The 17,366-nt window shown below is 53.5% G+C and overlaps 1 protein-coding gene across 2 annotated transcripts in view; it reads right to left on the bottom strand.

The window, feature by feature from the left end:
• The window catches only part of NEURL1B (neuralized E3 ubiquitin protein ligase 1B), a 128,234-nt gene extending 111,290 nt beyond the window's left edge, over positions 1-16,944 (bottom strand). The window contains exon 1 of one of the 2 annotated variants that reach the window (XM_083799290.1): positions 16,825-16,944. In XM_083799290.1, the coding sequence (XP_083655416.1) occupies positions 16,825-16,867 (43 nt within the window). In that variant the 5' untranslated portion in view covers positions 16,868-16,944. The remainder of the gene's footprint in view (positions 1-16,824) is intronic. The other variant, XM_083799287.1, reaches the window with a different exon arrangement.
• Positions 16,945-17,366: the final 422 nt, after the last annotated feature.

Here is a 17,366-nt window from a genome sequence, read left to right as displayed (position 1 = left end):
TGACAGTGCCATTCGTACCAAGCCAGAGTCGCCGGATCACAATCGTTTGCACATTTGTGCTGACCTCAAACACCCAGAAGATATTTTTCCCCAGACAAACCACCCAAGGTTTCACTGCAGAACGGGCACAGCGGGAGCAGAGCGCTGCCCAGGTCCCAGAGTCACAGGAACTCCACGCAGCAAAGCAGGTGGGGGGATTTTGTGCCAGCACCGCGATGGCAGCAGCTCACCAGACCCCAAGCACCCCCTGCTGCCCCCTGCCCAGCGGCTCACATCAGACCCCACAGGAGGCTGCAGGGGCCCGAAATTTCCCACACTGGGGGCAACACGGTCAGACCCGCAGCAGCCCATAGGCAGCGTTTTACGAAGCACCGTCTAGACGCTTCCTCCCTTAATTCGGGCACCGCGTCCTACAGGCAGCCCGAGCCCGTGTGTCCTCGTTGCAGGTGAGTGTCCCGAGGGCAGAGCTGGATCTCACTGCCCTAGAGGGAAAGCCTCCCGCTGACGGGACGCTGGGGACACCAGCTGCTGTGCCCCTGGTACCAAGGCCAGCCTCAGTAAGAAGGGTATCCGAACTGTGCTAGGGAGACTCCGGCACACAGGAACCTTTCTCAGCTCTGCTGGTACCTCCATATTCCCACCAACACTGCCTAGACCCTCAAGACTGCATGAACAGAAGTCATTTCGCTTAAAATCTCCCTTCAGAAAGACCTCTTTTCCTTCTGTCTGGCCCAAAGAACCTCCTCATCGGAGCGTGGTAACGGTAAGTGCATTTGAAACGGCATACAAAGCAATGTCTGTGCTTTTTCTCCCAAGACCTAGAAAGGTCCCTAGGCAGTGACAGCTGGAGAAGGCAGAAGCAGGAGGAAAAGCCCCACCACAGAAGCACACAGACCATCTGTGACCCCAGGCAGAGGGCTGGCAAGAGCTCCCATCACCAGAGCACCAGCATCAGGGCTCACGGAGAGGCCAGGAAGGAGCTCACAGCAGAGGTCGAGGGATGAGCATCATCCTCAGTGCACTCTGCTTCCTCTCCGGGTCACTCGTCCCCTTGGTACACACAGAGCGACAAAACTGTTCTCACCTGGACACAGCAAAGTCAAACCAAGGACTAAGGTGCTCTGAAAGCTCCTGTTAAGATAGGCATGAAAATGATCAAGTTGTGATCGTTTTTACGTCCTCCAGAAAGCAGATGTTGGCCAGCTGCTGAAGACAGAGGGTTGGCAAATCGCCCACCGCACACTGCTCACCTCCAAGCGGCGCACACGGCAGAACAGCCATCCTTCTTCCTTCCCTGGGGAGCGCCCGGAGCAGCGGGGCTCAGCAGCTCTCCCTCTGCTGGCTGCTCTCCTTCAGCTGAGGAGGAGACAACTGCCTTGTGGGCACGTTCTTATTTTACCCTTAATTGTTTCTACAAGTAATCAATGCTAGTTACAGGGCTCACGCTGCTCTTACCAGTCGTGGGGTGAAGTCTGAATCAGATCAAATGTAATTGTGCAGGCAGAGCGTGCACATATATAATGCACCGACCAGGCCACCACCAGCTGGGAGGTGTGAGGACATCCATAGAAATGGAAAATCAGAGCCGAGGAGCTGGGTCTCCCATGTACCTGCATGCCAGAAGTTAGAAATCCTACTAAATTTGAAAAAATAACACAACATTCAACACGTGCTACCCATACAACATTAGCTGTCTCCATTCTGGTATCCATACAGACGGCTTAAGACTCAGTGAGTGCTCCCTGAATTTCCACTTATTACCAAAGCTCGGGTGTAAAGCACAGTGCCTACACGGTTTTGGTGGTTTGTTGGTTTGGGAGATTTATTTTTTTTGGTGGTTGTGGTGGTTTTTTCTTCCCCTTTCTCTTTAACCCTGGTATACGCAGCACAGACCAAACTGTTAAAGCACAAGCCCAAAGCGTGAAAAGTAACACTACAAAATTCAACACAAATGCAACTTTGGCAGAGCAAACCTCAGAGCAGTCGGGAGGTCCCAGTCCCCTCTGCGCTTCCACTTCGGAGGGCCCAGAGGACGTCTGACTTCTTACGGGTAATTAAGCAAAGCGCAGGTTTCACCTGGCTGCCCTTTGCACGCATAACGGATATTTTACAGAAGACGGGTAAAGAGCAGACAAAATAAAGTAAATTTCAAAATTTCCTATTAGAGCTTGGAAGCCTGGTTAGAGCCTGCAGAGCCCACGGGATCCCCTCCCCTCCTGCCCAAGAGATCGAGGCCGGGACCCCACCTGGGGCTATTCCTGCGGCACTGTATCGAGGAGCCGGATCAAAAGGCTCGATTCAAAGCCCACAGCAGAGCAGAACACTTCCCGAGCAGCTCCAGCAAAGAGTTAAACAATGCAACCTGTTGATTAATTTGCAGGCAACAAGCTGCACTAATAGAGCCCCGGGGACCTTAATCAAGCTGTTTGCTGGATGCCAGACCAAAGCAGGAAGATGGGCAGAGCTGTCAGGATGGATTAGTGTTTGCCCACTGGCAACGTTGCTCCTCGATGGAAGCGGGGGGGGACACGAGCCTGCAGCGGCAGAGCACGGAGGGGAAACGATGAGCCCGGTGCGAGCTGGCAGAGGGTCACAGGGGCGGATGGCTGCCGGAGCCCAGCAGCCCCCGCAGGGGAGTTAATTGCAGGAGATGGTTTTGCATCTTGGGTTTTACGTTCACCTCCATTGTTTGCAATTCCTTCCGAGAAGCTGGGAAGGAGCCGCTTCTTCCTTAAATGAAAACCAAACAAAAAACCTCGTCCTTTTCCATTCAATATTTTTTCCTGGCCCCCATTCTCCTCCTGTTCTGTGGAGAGTTGAATGAAATAAAGTTACTTAACCCCTTCAAAATGGGGTCAATTATATGTGACACACATTGGGGTACGGACGTTCAGCAAATTCAGCTTAAGTTCAGAAAGGATCATTTCCTTTCATTATTACAAGCTTTGACTTGGGTGCTTTTTTTTTCTTTTTTTTCCTGCAGCATTTTCTGTTCTGACACAGCACCACTGGGTTAATGCAGCAGGATCCAGACAAACCCCACATCTTCCCATCCCTTCCCCTGCAAGGATCCTGACTGGGATTAGTGCCGGAAAGTGCAAAAATTACAGATCCGAACTCTGTTTCTGGTTATACGCAAGGAAAATTTTCATCTTAGGCACCTAAACCTTATTTAATCCAACAGTCCTTTTCACCAGAAGTATGCCCCTATTTGCTGCCAGAAAGCATCTTTCTTGGCACAACAGTTTAACGGGATGCTCCGTGTCCAAGTGGATGCACAGAGCGTGCAACACACCTGCCTCTGTGCAGGAACAAGCACAGAAGACAAAAAGATTTCTTGCTAGCCCCAAACAGACCAAGACAAAGGAGCAGAGAATCGCTCAGCTGTCTCTTCCTCATGTCAGGTATGTTTGGATTGAGTCCATTTTCCCTACCAGCTTTCTGCTGTTCCAGCCAGCAGGAATGAAATATCCTGCGGGCATTTCCGCAGCTGGTGTAAATTGCTGTAGCCTCACTCATATCAGCGCGGCTTTGATCATTTACACCAGACAAAGACCTTCCTCTCCTGCGTTTACAGCTCCACCGAGCACCGCAAGGGACACGAGGGACACGAGCAGGATGTTGACGCTCCATGACTTGTACCCATGGATGAAGGCAGAGAGGATCATAAGCACCGAGCAAATGCAAATGCAGCTGAGGATTAGCGAAAGCAATTATGAAAAACAAGTAGTGGAAATAATGATTCATCAGGAATTGAATCAGATGCTGGGCCCTGTCCTGCACTCCGTGGATTTGGTGACGGCAGTGAGAACGCCACTCCCATAGAGATAGTTTTTAACGCTATTTCAACGCCAAAAATGCCCGGTGTTAATTTCGCAACGGCACCTTTTTGCCCACCCTATTTTTCAGACAGCTCGGGACCTTGGAAAACGACTGTGGCATCCGTTTCACCCCACAGGTACTTCTCTCTTTACCAAAACTTGAGGTCAAGAAGAATCACTCCATTACACAGAAGCGCGATAGGAAGAGCTGCATGAAACTGTGGCTTGCATTGAGCCAGAGGCCAGGCTGAGCTCTCACAGTCCCCCCAGCCAACACACCACAAACACACCTCCGTACGTCATTTCTCAGCAGATCTCCAAGAGGCTTTAGAAAACCCTGGCAGTGCCGACAGCATCCCCACAAATAGCTGGAGGACTCAGGGATGAGGAAGTGCAGACAGCCTTGATGAAGGCCACCATCACCATCAAAGGGCATACTCTGCACCTAGGTCTGAAGGAGCACACCGGGACTTGGTATTTCCATCGCTCTCACTGGGAACTGGATCAGGCCCAATGCTGGGGAAGGGCTGGGGCAGAAACCTGCCAAGGACTAAGGAACATCAGACCCCGAGTTAGATCTGTTCACACCAGCTGAGCAAAGTGACCTTGCTCCGCTAGTATCAGTTCTCCATCTGCAAAGTTTCAGGTTAAAACATCACAATTAAAGACTAAAGTCAAGTGTCGAGTGAGTCACTAAAGTAAAGATGAACTAAGAAAGCTCTGCTTGGATCCCCCACCCTACTCCAGGGTCGGCAGCCAAGACATTCCCCATCAGCTGCGAACGTCCTGGATCGCCAGCAGGATTGCAAGTGAAAAGCCAGGGGAGCTTTTTCCCCCCAAGGTTCAGAGCACGAGCAGCAGTTTGATTCCCACAGGCTGTAAATCCCCGAGATAATGCTGACCTCTGCCAGCAATGCATTAACGCCCTGCTGACACACCACATCTGCCCGGCTGGTGCAGCTCAGAGACCCTTGCTAAGGGGCCGTGCTAGCTTGCATCCTGGGAATAATTCACGGGGACCTTCCTTCCACTGGCTGGCGAGGAGGTCTTGGTCATATGGACTCTGATTTTTGCCCCCCAACAGGTCAGGAAGAGGCGGGTGAGCCTCCCTGAGGGAGCAACATGGGCCTGAGTACGACGGGAGGGGTTTTCTGGCACAAGCTCCCGTGGTGTAAAGAGACTGGGGAGGTGATACAGTGAGCACATTACAGGGGGCCAGCAGAAGAGGGGCTCGCTGGAGCTCCCTCACCTCCATATACTTCCTCTGTTGGAGACACTTCTGGGGTCTAACCCTCGTTTGCAGCCCCACGGGTGGAAAGCCACCTGGGAGAGCCTCTGCCCTGCGTCAGGAAGGGACATCCTTCAGGATCTTCATGCCTTTATGAGAAGAAATTGGTACAATGCCGGGCAGACACGGCCCCTGCAGCAGTTCCAGTACCAGAGGCAATGAAGGGGCCGGTGCCCCCAAGGCCCCCAGCACAACCCGGGCAGCAGGCTCCCTGCTGCGGCCACAGAGGTTGCACACGCCGACGGAGAGCCACCTCAGCCCTGAGCCACGCTGCTCAGTCCCCTCTTGTGGCCAAATTATTTGTGGTGACCAAGGCGCAGAGTCCCCAAAGCCATGGGTAAGGCATGGGAAGGACAGAACCGCTACCTCTGTTCAGCTCTGTTCCCATCCCACGGTCCCAACAGCGACAGCGGCTCTGAAACAGAACCCCAGGCGATGCTCTGCCACCAGACAGAACATAAAGCCTGGCTAACCGAGAGGGAATCGATGGCAGCAACTGAAATGCAATTCTCCAGCAGAAAGCCAGAATATAGAGGTAGCAGAGGGAGTCTGTCACAAGCATAAGAAAAATAAAGAAAATATAGAGGAGACAAAAATCAATAGGGAAAGAGGTGGGGGGAAATCCACTATTCAGAGCTTGGATCGCACAAAAAAGTAAATAGACAAAAATGTCTATTTTTCCTGCTTGCACTCTAGCAGAAAATGATACGAAAATATAGAAAAAACAATCTTACTGCAGCCAGCAGAGTGTGACCATAAATTACAGCTGCCAGATAGCTGAAAAAGTCAAACCAGGAGATTATCTGCAGAATTTCGTATGGCTCTGTGGGTCACCTCCATCTCCAGCAGTTCAGGAAGAAAAGGAGGGCACAGAGAAACTAAATTATTTATGTCAGTCAAGCTTTCCTGTCCCTGTGCTCCACCTTTCCTACCACGGTGCAGTTCTGGGATTAATGATCAGGCGCTATCTGGAAGTAGGCAAAAGAAGAAGAGAAGCTGAAGCAATTTGGTGTTTGGATGAGGAGAGACGCCACCGGGCTCAGCTCGCACTGAATTTCGGAGGAACATATCCCTGAGCTAGCAGAAGATGCACGTCATGAAAACCAGAAGACCGAAGCACCGCAGGAGAGCGACAACGACAGCGCTCCCGAAAAGGGCATCCAGGAACGACAAGTCAGTCAGCGTGGTGCTGCTACCCGATAAACTAATTAAGGTGCTAATTAAAACCAGAGCGCTTTCCCGTCTGGGGCTGGCAGTAGAGACCAGCTATGGCCAGAACAACTCTCAGCGAGGAAAGGGGACAGGTGAGCGAAGCAGGCAGTGCGGGGCAGCCGGCTGGCGGCGTGTTTGGATTTTCAGACGGTCTTTGATGAGAGCCTTCGCAAGAGGCTGCTAAAGAAACCGAGCAGTCGTGGGAAATGGCAAGGAAGGAAATCGCTTAAGGAGTGGGTAAGGGGAAGAAGCGAACAGGCAGGTTCTTTAGAGCAGTTTTCTCGCCTCAACACACCAGATCCCCATGCCAATTCACAGGTTTATCAACACAGAAAGCAGGCTGAGTAAAGAGGGGTTAAAATCCCCTCTCCCTTCCCCAAACTATTGCCAGAGGGAAGCTGTGAAAACTTCAGAGGAACAAAACGTGGCACTGCCAAGCTGACAGAACTGGAAAAGAAATCAGATTTGTTCACCCCCCAACAGGGTCCACACCCAGCCAGGAAGGGGCACGGGCAGCTCGGGGATGACCCCTGCCCAAAAATATGTGAGAGCGCGACCTGGAAACGAATCAGGCTGACATAAACCAAGTTAGTGATGGAATAAGGCTCACAGGCCCAATTACGGCCGTGGAGACCAGTGCTGGGAGCGATACAAGGCCTCAAAGGTGGGGATGAAAGGAAAATCACCACCTTAAAAAAGCAGAGCAAGAGGGTGGCAGAGTCCCAGCTCCCCCCTCTCCTCTCCAAGAAAGTCTCTGGTTAAAAGTTTAGACTGAGGCTGCGAAATTAAGGATCTGAAAATCAGTAACGGCCAAAGTTTATACGGGGCAATCTTAATTCAGCCTTCCTAGGTGTTGTACAGCAAACGGAGCAGGTGTCTGTACGGGGAAGGGGGTGGAAGGATGCATTTAAGGATAACCTTTGTGTGTTTATCTTTGTGGCCTTTCACCACGGCTATTTTTGTTTGGGCGTGGACAGACTTGTCAGAGGAAATGAGTTAAAAGACACCGTATAATTGCACAAAAGCGCATTGTGCTGCATGGCAATAATCCTCCCGAGAAACACATCTCCCAGCGCGCCACCACCACGGGGCTCCCTCCCGCACAAAGCCCGCGTCCAGCCCCGGCCACAAAGACCACGCTGCCCGCACCCCCGCTGGCTTCCCCCTTGCCCGGGGTGGCACCGAGGGGCTCCGGGCTTCACAGGGGTCCCGGGCACCCAGCTCGCCCCCAGCAACACTGAAGTTTGCTCAGGCCACGCTCTGCACTGGCTGCGTCTTTGCTGGGAAAGCTTTGGAGCAGCTGAAGGTCAGTGCCACCACCGTGCCGGCAGCCCTGGACGGGGCAGGAAAGGTGCCCGGGGACGCAGCCCAGTACCGTGGTATCGGCCCCGGCAGCCAGCCAGCGGCGAGGCCGGCGCAAAGGGAGCAGACTGCCCAATTATCTAAATAGGAGGACTATCCGGAGCTGTAAAAGATGCTGATAACGAGATTTTCATAAATGCTTCTAGAGCATGTTAGTGCTGCCCTTAGGAGAGCCTCCGAAGGCTTCCAGTGGCAGTGAGGAGCAGGTTAGTTCACCTGGGCTTTTAGCGGGGCCCCTTTCACCATCCCGGGAAGCAGCAGACACAGGGATGCTTTGCAGAGGGCTCTGGTCCGTGGGAAGGGGCCCTGCAGCAGTGCCTAGGAAAAGCTCCATCCCCTCCATCCCAGCAAACAGCCAGCAATACGAAAATGTGGGTGGAGGGGGAAGGGAAGCGTCACTTTTGGTTTCCACTGGCACCAAATACGCTTCTGGCACTATGTGACTTTTTTTTTTTCCATAATCAAGATAGTGGGTTATTTTTTTAAAGTAAACAAAGGCCTGTAATGTGGCGTCTGTACCATGCCATGTCTGGAGCCTCCGGCTTATCAGGGCCGTCACGGGACACAGAACTTTTGTTCATTTTATCTGGAAAAAAAAATCCCCGAAGCCCACAGACCCAGCCTGCGGGGTGGACGGGAAATTCCCCCCCATCTCCGGCAGATCCTGGACTCGGGTCAGCTTTGGCTGGAGGCTTTGAGGACACCGGGACACAGCAATCAGGGACCAGACACCGCTGTGCTGCCACCCAAGCCCTGACGTGGGACGGAGCGCTGGCTAGCGCCGAGGCGCAGAAGGCAGCCGCAGATAACCATCTCCGGCTGCATAGTTCTGGGCCTGAGAAAGCATTTCCCCAAAGGCTCGGCCCGAGGGGCTTTCTCAGCGTCCCACCCTGGCTGTCATATCCTCAGCCTGGGGCTCTGGGCAGTCGATCCGGCTTTCCCATGGCCCTGCGCGATGACCAGCGGGCCCCAGGCATCCAACACCAAGCACCCCGGGTCCCTCGCTGGGGCTGGGACCAGGGGGGCAGCAGGGGCCGGGTAGGGGCAGCCTCAGCCCCATCGGGACCGGCCCCGTGCCCCCCTTTGTGCACACACACGCTGCTGGGGAGCGGGGATGCTGAACGGATGCAGAGATGCAGATAAAACCCTCTGCCGGGGCTGGGTTTACACAAAAAGCCCCTGGTTTACGAGGCGCAGCTCAAATACAGCACACAAAGAAACACGCTGTAATATTTTCTGAAGGTTGTTTTTTATTATTATTATTATTATTGCTTGGAGAAGCGAAAGGTTAGCTACAGAAATAGAACGCGGCGATGTAGCACAACAACTGCTGCTTGTTTCTTTTATCCTGCATCTCCTTCCCATCCTCCCGCAACGCCCGGCCGCCCCCAGCTCCCGGCCCAGGCGGGACGTGCCCGCTGCTTTGGGGCGCGCAGGAGGGTGGACCCGGCAAGGAGCACTGAGGACCTGCAAAAACACATGCCCAGGGAGGGGGGAGAGCCCCCAAAAGCATTTGTCACAGCACAGCTTGCATGAAAGGAGGGAGGAAACGGGGAGCTCCTGGTGCTCCCCAGCCCCTTCCCGCACCCCGGTGCCCCCACAAGGCTGGCGGCGGCTGCAAAAACCCCCGAGGCCTCCCCAGGGGACAGGGAGCAGGCAGCACCCCAGGGCACAGCCCCAGGCAGGAAACACTCAGGTTATTGTACGTAAGAGGGTTGTTTGTCTCGGCCCCGTTAGCAGTCAGCAAATTACAAGTAGGGATTAAAACACAAAGCAGAGCAGCGCCGGGGCTCCAACCAACCTGCTTGTCCAGCTCACGGCACAAACCTTCATTTACTGAGACACAAACCAGGCAGCCCCGGCACCTCTTGGCCCCGTGGAGTGTCCTGCCCCACAGAGTGTCCTGCCCCACAGAGCGTCCTGCCCCAGGTGAAGGCGTCGTGGCCGCGCGTTTCCTCCCCATCCCCACCACGGCCACACGTGGCTCGCAGGGGGAGTCCCGCTGGTCCAAACCTCTTTCCACAGCGGGGACCCCGAGCTGGGATCCCAAATCCTCCCGGTGGGGTGGAGGTGACCCTCCGGAGGGCTTCGCAGGCTGAGGTTGGAGTTTATCGGCACGCGAGTGCCACACGCAGGAGGAGAGCCGTGCGCGCATCCCCGGGAGCTGGGTGCTCCCACCCGCAAGGCTCAGGCAGAAAGCAAAACAGGTTTGACAAGGAACAAATTAATTCAGCATGAAGAATTTCTAAAAAATAAAAAATAAATTACGCCTTTGACACGTGAAAAATAGATAAATCCTCGCAGATTGCTTGAACAGGGCCAAAAATCCATCACAATGCCGAAGAAAGGAGGCACAGACACAGCTTAAACGCACACAATGTTTTGTGCCCCTCAGCGCCAGGAAGGCGGCACAGCTCGGGGACGGCAGCAGGGATCCCAGCCAGGACTCCTGAATTCCCTCAGGCTTTGGGGGATTGCTGCAAGCAGGAGAAAAGGAATAGCTCTCCTTCCACAAACGGGTATTGTGACCTGCTACAGACAGGTTGTGGCGTCTCATGCCTTAATTTCCCCTTCAGATAACCCCAACAGCAGGACAAACCCATAACTGCAATTTTTTTATTTTGTAAGGTCTTGTGAAGAAACGAATGCAGCACTGATGTCTGCATGAGGGTTTGGGATCCCAGAATCGCTTAGCATAGAGCCAGGGTGGGCAGGGGACAGGGCGCCCTCCCTGTCACTGCCGAACCAAAGTGGGGCTCAGGTCCCGCACCCGCAGAGCCAGACGGTGCCGAGACTTCATTCCCGTTCCTTTGCCCAGCATCCCTCCTTACTGGGGGCACACCAGCACCACAGACCTCTCCCCAGTAACTCGGCCAACCCTCAGTGCCTGCTCTGCCTTCTTGGCTATCCCAGCCTAGGGTTTAACCTTGAACGACACCTAAGAGCTGCTTTTCTCAGCATCAAGAGTCTGTTATAAGTTTTTAAATACACGCACGCACTTCACAAAAAGCATTGCCCCATCTCCTCAGCTTTTCTATGGGCTCCTTCAGGATCCCAAAATCCTGCCCAGTTTTCAGGCTGTCCCTCCACCTCGCATCTCGTGCAGGTCCCATACTCAGGTTCTCCCCTCTCCCACCAGCGCAGCACAACCCCGCTAACTGCGATTTTAGCACGCCCCTTGTGTTATCCTTTCTTCCTGGGGAATTTCCAGCCTCCCTCCCATGCCCTGTCCTCAGACAACCAGGTCCCTGCAGCACAGCCTTCAGCAGGTCCTTTTGCTGTGTTCATCCTATTGCCAGAACAAAGATGTTCCAGGCTAGCAGCCTCTGGGACAGTTTTGTAGCTGCTTTCAAGCAGGGCACATGTTGTGACGCTTTGTGTTATGATTTATAGATACCAAAACGTTTTACGTAGGTACTCACAGCCTCCCTGTACCACCAAGGGCACCGAAGGGTACCCCTAGTGGAGGAGACTCATCCGAGATTCAAAGAGCAAGACAGCAGAGCCGGGAGTAGAAGGCAATGCCGCAACTTCCAGACCCCAAAAACGAGCCCCCAGAAATTGGCTGTGCAGGTTTGAATTGTACAGACTGCAGTATATCGTACATAGCGTGTCTAAGTGCTTTTCTATTGTCCGTTTCCAGGATTTATTTTTGCATTAGTTAACTTCGCATCAGCCCAAAGCCTCCATCTCCCGACCCCAAGCGCAGACCACACCTGACCTTTGCATGTGTTCTAAATTTGTACCGTGAAGTGCACATTGTATTTCATTAGCCTCTTGTACGTGTTTTCCACAGACACAATGACACAAAAGAAGCAGAGCCTGAGAGCCAAGCCCTGGAAAGACGGCAACTTTAAATAGCCGAGTATTTAAATGCTCTTTGTCTTGCTTTTCCTTGCTGAAATATTGCATGTTATTTAGAATCAAGCCTTAGCTTTATCGGGAACCCTGAAATAGAGACAATGGAGGGCTGGGTGAATTTTAGCATCATTTTAGGTCTTAAAGTTTCTCATTGCTCCCTCACCCCCCGTTAAAGGACGTGTGCCTGCACCCCCGGAGCCAGCAGCGATCTCTGCCAGGAAGGGATGAGATGCACAGAGGTGGTGGTGCAGGGGGAGAAGCTTTGTCTCCATAAACTGAGGGCAGGACTGCAAAACCAAAGTTACTGTCCTCGATGGGGAAAAGTCTGCAACTTGAACGGACTTTCAGGCTGGTACACCCAGCTGAAGTCAGGAATGAAAGGTTTTCTGAGCACTAAATCAATGGGAAAACCGTCAGGAGAGTAACAGAAGCAATAAACATTTATGTTCCAGTTCAAGGCAAGAGCAGGCGTTTATAACTGTGCTATTTGAGTGCCAAATTCTCTGAGAACTGGAGTCCTCTCTAGTCAGGGCACACGGATGCTCCTTTTTAGGTATCTGTAGCAGCCTGCAGAGAAGATAAGGCACTTGTCCTGAGTGAAGAGACCCAGATAGGGGTGTACCAGGGTGACCTAATGGGAACGCGACACCAGCAGCATTCCCATCCCTCCTCAAGGCTGTAATTAGTCATTTCGTTTGGGTCCTAACACCTTTGCCCATGTTTTGTAAAGCAAATAGAGTTTAGGTTTCTTTCCTTTTTTCACTTTCCTGAAAAAGCAGCTGCAGAAGTCAGAGGTACTTGTGGAGGGAGAACTGTGCAGGCGTCCGGCCCAAAGATGCAGCATGCAGCAGAGGATTTGCAGTGAGAATCGTGCTGGGAAGAGAAGGGGGTCATCCTACAGTGCCCAAGAAGAAGAGAGGGGAAAAAACAACCAAAAAGAAGCCACCTGGTGAGCAACCCCCTACCCTGCATTTCGGAGCCATGAAGAAACAGCAAGCGCATCAGTCAGTCCACTGATGAGGAAACACAACATGCACTCTCCCTCATTACCTCTGTGATAAATCTACGTAACCATCGTTCATTTGTCAGGAAAAACACACCTAAGGCTATCGTGTACAGTAAGATCCCAGGATGCTAAGTGAGCCGTGCTTGGCACAGTCAACAGTACAAGTGCTAAAATGTAGCTCTGCAGCAGTTTGTTAGTAAGAAAATACAATATACAGGGCAAAAACAAAGTGTCTTCGAGTAAACCATGCTTAACATGAAGAGAATGATCTATTTTCCCCGCAGCTAAGTGCACCCACCTGCAGCCCAACGTGTGCAGGTTAGCTGAGAAATGGAACTGCTGTTAATCCACGCGCGGCAGGCAACACATGAGAAAGCAGCTCATACGAGAATTAACTGTGGGACGGAATATTTTGGCAGCTGGGTACAATGACTCGGAGTAAGAAGCACAGCAGCGAGGACAAAACCTGTGCGATCAAGTTCCCAGCTGTGAATGCAAGGTACCAGCCAAACACTACGCTCAAACCCGCAGAATTCAGGCAGCCTCTCTCCTTCTCACCACCCGCATAAGGCACGCAGGCCAAGCGCTGAGCCCCGTGGGGCAGAAGCCGGGGGCAGAGCAGATCCCAGCAGGGAGCTTTCCTGGGGTCTGGTGCCACCTAAACGCTTTGTTCCGTCCTTCAGGCCGATCCGCCTGGCTTCAGAGCAGGGGAAGGAAGCCTGTCAATGAGCAACCTTCTTGCTTCTGCAGCACCGGGCCGCTGGCAGAACACACGTGCTGACAACAAATATTACAGCGGGCAGGACAGCACCGTGGGCTGGAGCAAGCAGCACGGAGATGCAGGGCTATCGGGGCTCCTCTGCAAAGGGCAGGGAAGGAAGGACAGGAGCGGCGTTCAGACACAGAGAAGCTGCTGACCACGTGGAGAAATACCAAGCAAGACAAGAGGGATGTACACATCTGCCAACATTTGCAGTCATTTTTGTGATCTGCCCATAAATACACGAACACATCCAGCACTTCAGCTAACTGATGGCTAACTGAAGCTTTCAGACCAGTAGCCAAAAACTCAGCACAGAGGCCTGTGGATGCTGTGCTGACTTGTACCGCTCTCTAGCACTGCAATCTAGTTTTACATTCAAAGACCATTAACGGAGTTCAGTCAGGGAACGATTGTTTAACGCAGACGTAAGTGGACCTGTATTACACAAAGAAAACTTCCCGTGACTTTTGACATTGCCGAGCTGCACAAGATGCAAACATCTCAGAGCTCCTGCCACATGCGAGGCTTCCCGCTGCTCCTGGAGGATGCTGCAGTTGGTCAGTTGCTCTGAAGGAAAATTTGACACACACAAAAAAAAAATAGGAAAAAAGAAAAGACAGGTGGCATGGTGAGCCAGAAACTCTCCCTGAAAGGAATGCTTCTTTGGATCAAGAGGTAATTACTCCTTGGAGACTTGCCTGTCTGTTGTAAACTGTTCTCCAGAAGTTAGACCAGACACTGTGATGTCCGACCATCCTGTACAGGTCCCAACCTAAATGTCTCAGTCAGGCATCAGCCCCCAGCCACGTCCATCTGAGACAGTCCCATGCAAGTGTCAGTCTACCGTGACGTGAAAGGCACCCGCGCTCTGGGTGCAGAAGAATTACACATCCGTCCGGATTTAACAAGTGCTCACCCTATGAGCACAGCTAAGCTGTCACAAGCTGTCAACTGCTGCAACTTGTCCTGGTTCTCCAAGGGAAAGGAGCTTTGCCTTTCCCCTTCTGCGGAGGCAGAGGCACAAGTATGCACAAGAACCAAGAACCACTCTCACATGTGCCCTCCCCAGCTACCAGGAGAGATTTCCTCCCCTGGGGACCAGCTGCTGCATGGTATTTGCTCTTCTTTTGGCCAGGCTCAATCCCTTAAGCAACCTGCTTTGCAGTGTCCTTTTCCTGGCATTTATTCAGCTCTTTTTTTTTTTCCCTGGCCCAGCTACGCAGCAGCAGAGCTGGCTTCTTTAATCCCGGCTGCCCTCTAGCGAGGGATCGCAGCCTGGTGCCTTGCTGCCACCGAGGCTCTCCTGGAGCAGGGACAGCCTCGTCCTGCACCGCCGAGCTCGTTACCCAAGCCCCTGCCCCACTGCTCTGCACGAGAGATACACAAAGCAGTATTTATAAACGGTCCCTCGTACCTTAGTGGCAGCTCCAGTTTTGAAGGGAAATGCATATGAAAGAGCAAATCAAGACTGCCACCAGCCCACCAAGCTCCAAGTCCCGCTGCAGCTGGAGCGTACACAAGCTCTTGGCCGGGGCATCTCTTTGCACGCTTCAGCGCACACTGAGCATGGCGCGAGCAGCACAGGATCACAGCAGAAGGGGTACCAACCGCTTGGATTTGCTCACATTAGGTAAAACCTGTCGACCCCTAACAGGTCAGGCTGCAGAAACTGGAAGCCGTATCAGAGACGCGTGGAAGCTACCCCACGGAAGCTGTGTCGGAGGAGGCAGGGGGCTTGGGCCCATGAAGGCGGCACAGCTGAAGCTTCAGCAGTAGGAAAGGTGGAGAAACCAGCTTGAAATCTTGGAGCCTGGACACAAGTAGGGCTACCAGCTTTGAGAACTGATTCATCAGATTTTCGGTGACTGTATTGTGCAAATGGAGAAACTACTTCAGGTTGAGAGCAGGCTGAGATTTTTATGTTCTTTCTTTCTCAGTCCTTGACAATTAATTCCATCTCTGCTCAAACCCTGCTATCCACCGCTGGAACCGCCACCAAACACATTTATCTATTTTCTCTGCTGAGCAAACGGGAGCGCAGCAGTAGCTGTTGACATAATGTATTACTGAGGGCTGACTTGCCTGACAGTACATTAACTTTAAAAATGTTATCTCAGGTACTGTTTTGCAGAACTGGCTTTATAATCAAAGACTCGATGTTTGGATTTCAAACCAAAAACTGGCATCAGGAAGCACGGTTACGCATCGATTAGAAACAATCTTCCATTACATAGCAAACATGTAAGCCTAATGGTGACTGACTACCCCAAAAAACAAACACAGCATTAACAGCTCCCAGGAGAAAGAAGTACAAGAAACACGGGAACCAGCTAGGGCAGAACATTACCTGCACCCAAGGCACGCATTCCCTAGGACACAATCAGCACCTAATCCCCTGGTGCTAGCAACACCCTGCAGAATAGCAGAGGCCCTCCCTCAATGTACATACACACCTGAACTCAATAGTGCCCCACACACGTGAGCAATAGGACTAGGAAACAAGGATCAAAAGTCACTGCTTTTTTTTCTCTTGTTCTGCCCACAGCCTGCAGTCACCCATTGCCAGAAGTGAGGTGCCTAATTCTGCAGTAAATACCCCTACATCACGGCCTGCGTTGCTCTGGGTGCCTTTTCCTCCTGCACTGGGCAGCACTCGGCATCAGTGTGAGTGTCCTTAATGCAGGCCACCCGGACCTCTGTAAATGCGTTTGCCACTCACCAGAGAGGAGGGCAGCGTGGTTTTGGGCTCCTGGCACAGCCCAGAGGGACCCCTACGTCCTGCCGGGGTGCTGAGGCAGGAGCACCCAGCGCTGCAGGACTCGATCGTGTTTAGGGAACGCTGCCAGCAACAAGATACTTTGTTTTTCCCCCCAAACGAAGAGAAAACGAAAGTGAATACTTCAAACTTTTTGAAAGTAGTCATTAAACCACATCGAGCCACCCGAAGATTTGATCACGTTTCCGAACTTGCCACCGAGAATCGGGCGCGAGGAAGGGCAGCGCTTTATTTCGAAAGCCCGTAGCAGGTCCCGGGCACGTGGGAAGCGGCACGCAGATCCCAAGGGCTCGAAGCCAAGGAGAGGTTGGGGAGAAACAAGCCCAGCCTTGCGGAAAGTCGTTAGGAGACGGTAGCAGCAGCAGCGATGACAGCCTCGGGTAGCTCACCCGTTACCCTGGCGCTCGCAGCCCGCACTGTTTGTATTTCGCGGCCTTGGCACCTTGCGCGGGTTGGCTGAGCTCCGCCAGCAGCTCCCTTCAAATCCAGCCAACCAGGCAGCCGGCCGGGGGACATCGAGGCCGAGCACAAAACCACATAAAAACGATTAAAAGCTGACACCCGGCCGCAAAACCCGGCACCAACCCTCTCGTTCGCTTTACCCCTCAACCTGTCAGCGGGGTTGGGGGGGGGGGGGCGAAGGGCTTGGGATGGCGGCACGGGGGGGGACAGCACGGGGGTGACAGCGGGGACGGAGGCGGCCTGAGGGGGCGGGCGGGGCCGTCCCGCACTTACCGGGGCCGGCGGCACCGCGGAGGACGGACTCGGCGTTCCCCATGGCCGGGCGGCGTGAGGCGGGCGGGCGGCCGCAGGCAGCCGGGCGCTGTGAGGCGGGCGGGCAGCGCCGCGCCGCCGGTTCGAAGCTGCCGCCCGCCCCGCCCCGAGGCCGCCGCCGCCAACCGCAGCCTGCGGGCGGAGCCGCACCGAGCTGGGGCCGCCCGGGATCGGCTGGGATCGGCTCGGAGGCGGCCTGGGGGGCGGCCGGCTGGATACCTGCCCCCGAGGCCCCGGCCGTGCCTCACGGCGGCCCGGTGGCTGCGCCTCGCGCCCGGCGCTGTGAGGGCGTGGGGTGAGGGCGTGGGGTGAGGGCTGTCCGTGCCCGCCGCGGGGTGCACTACTGGGGTTGTTCTGTTTCGTATGACAACTTCTAGCAGGACCAAGATCTGTGCCCCGTCTCAGGCAGGGTGCCATCCTCTCATGACAGAGAGCTGACAGATTTATAGCAGAGATGAGGCCTGCTGCCCCCCAGACACTCTGTTCCCCGTTACTGCGTTTGC

This window comes from Anser anser, assembly GCF_964211835.1.
Source record: "Anser anser genome assembly, chromosome: 14".
NCBI lineage: Eukaryota > Metazoa > Chordata > Aves > Anseriformes > Anatidae > Anser > Anser anser.
Note: the sequence above shows the minus strand (reverse complement) of the source record. Positions and strands in the feature narration are given on the sequence as shown.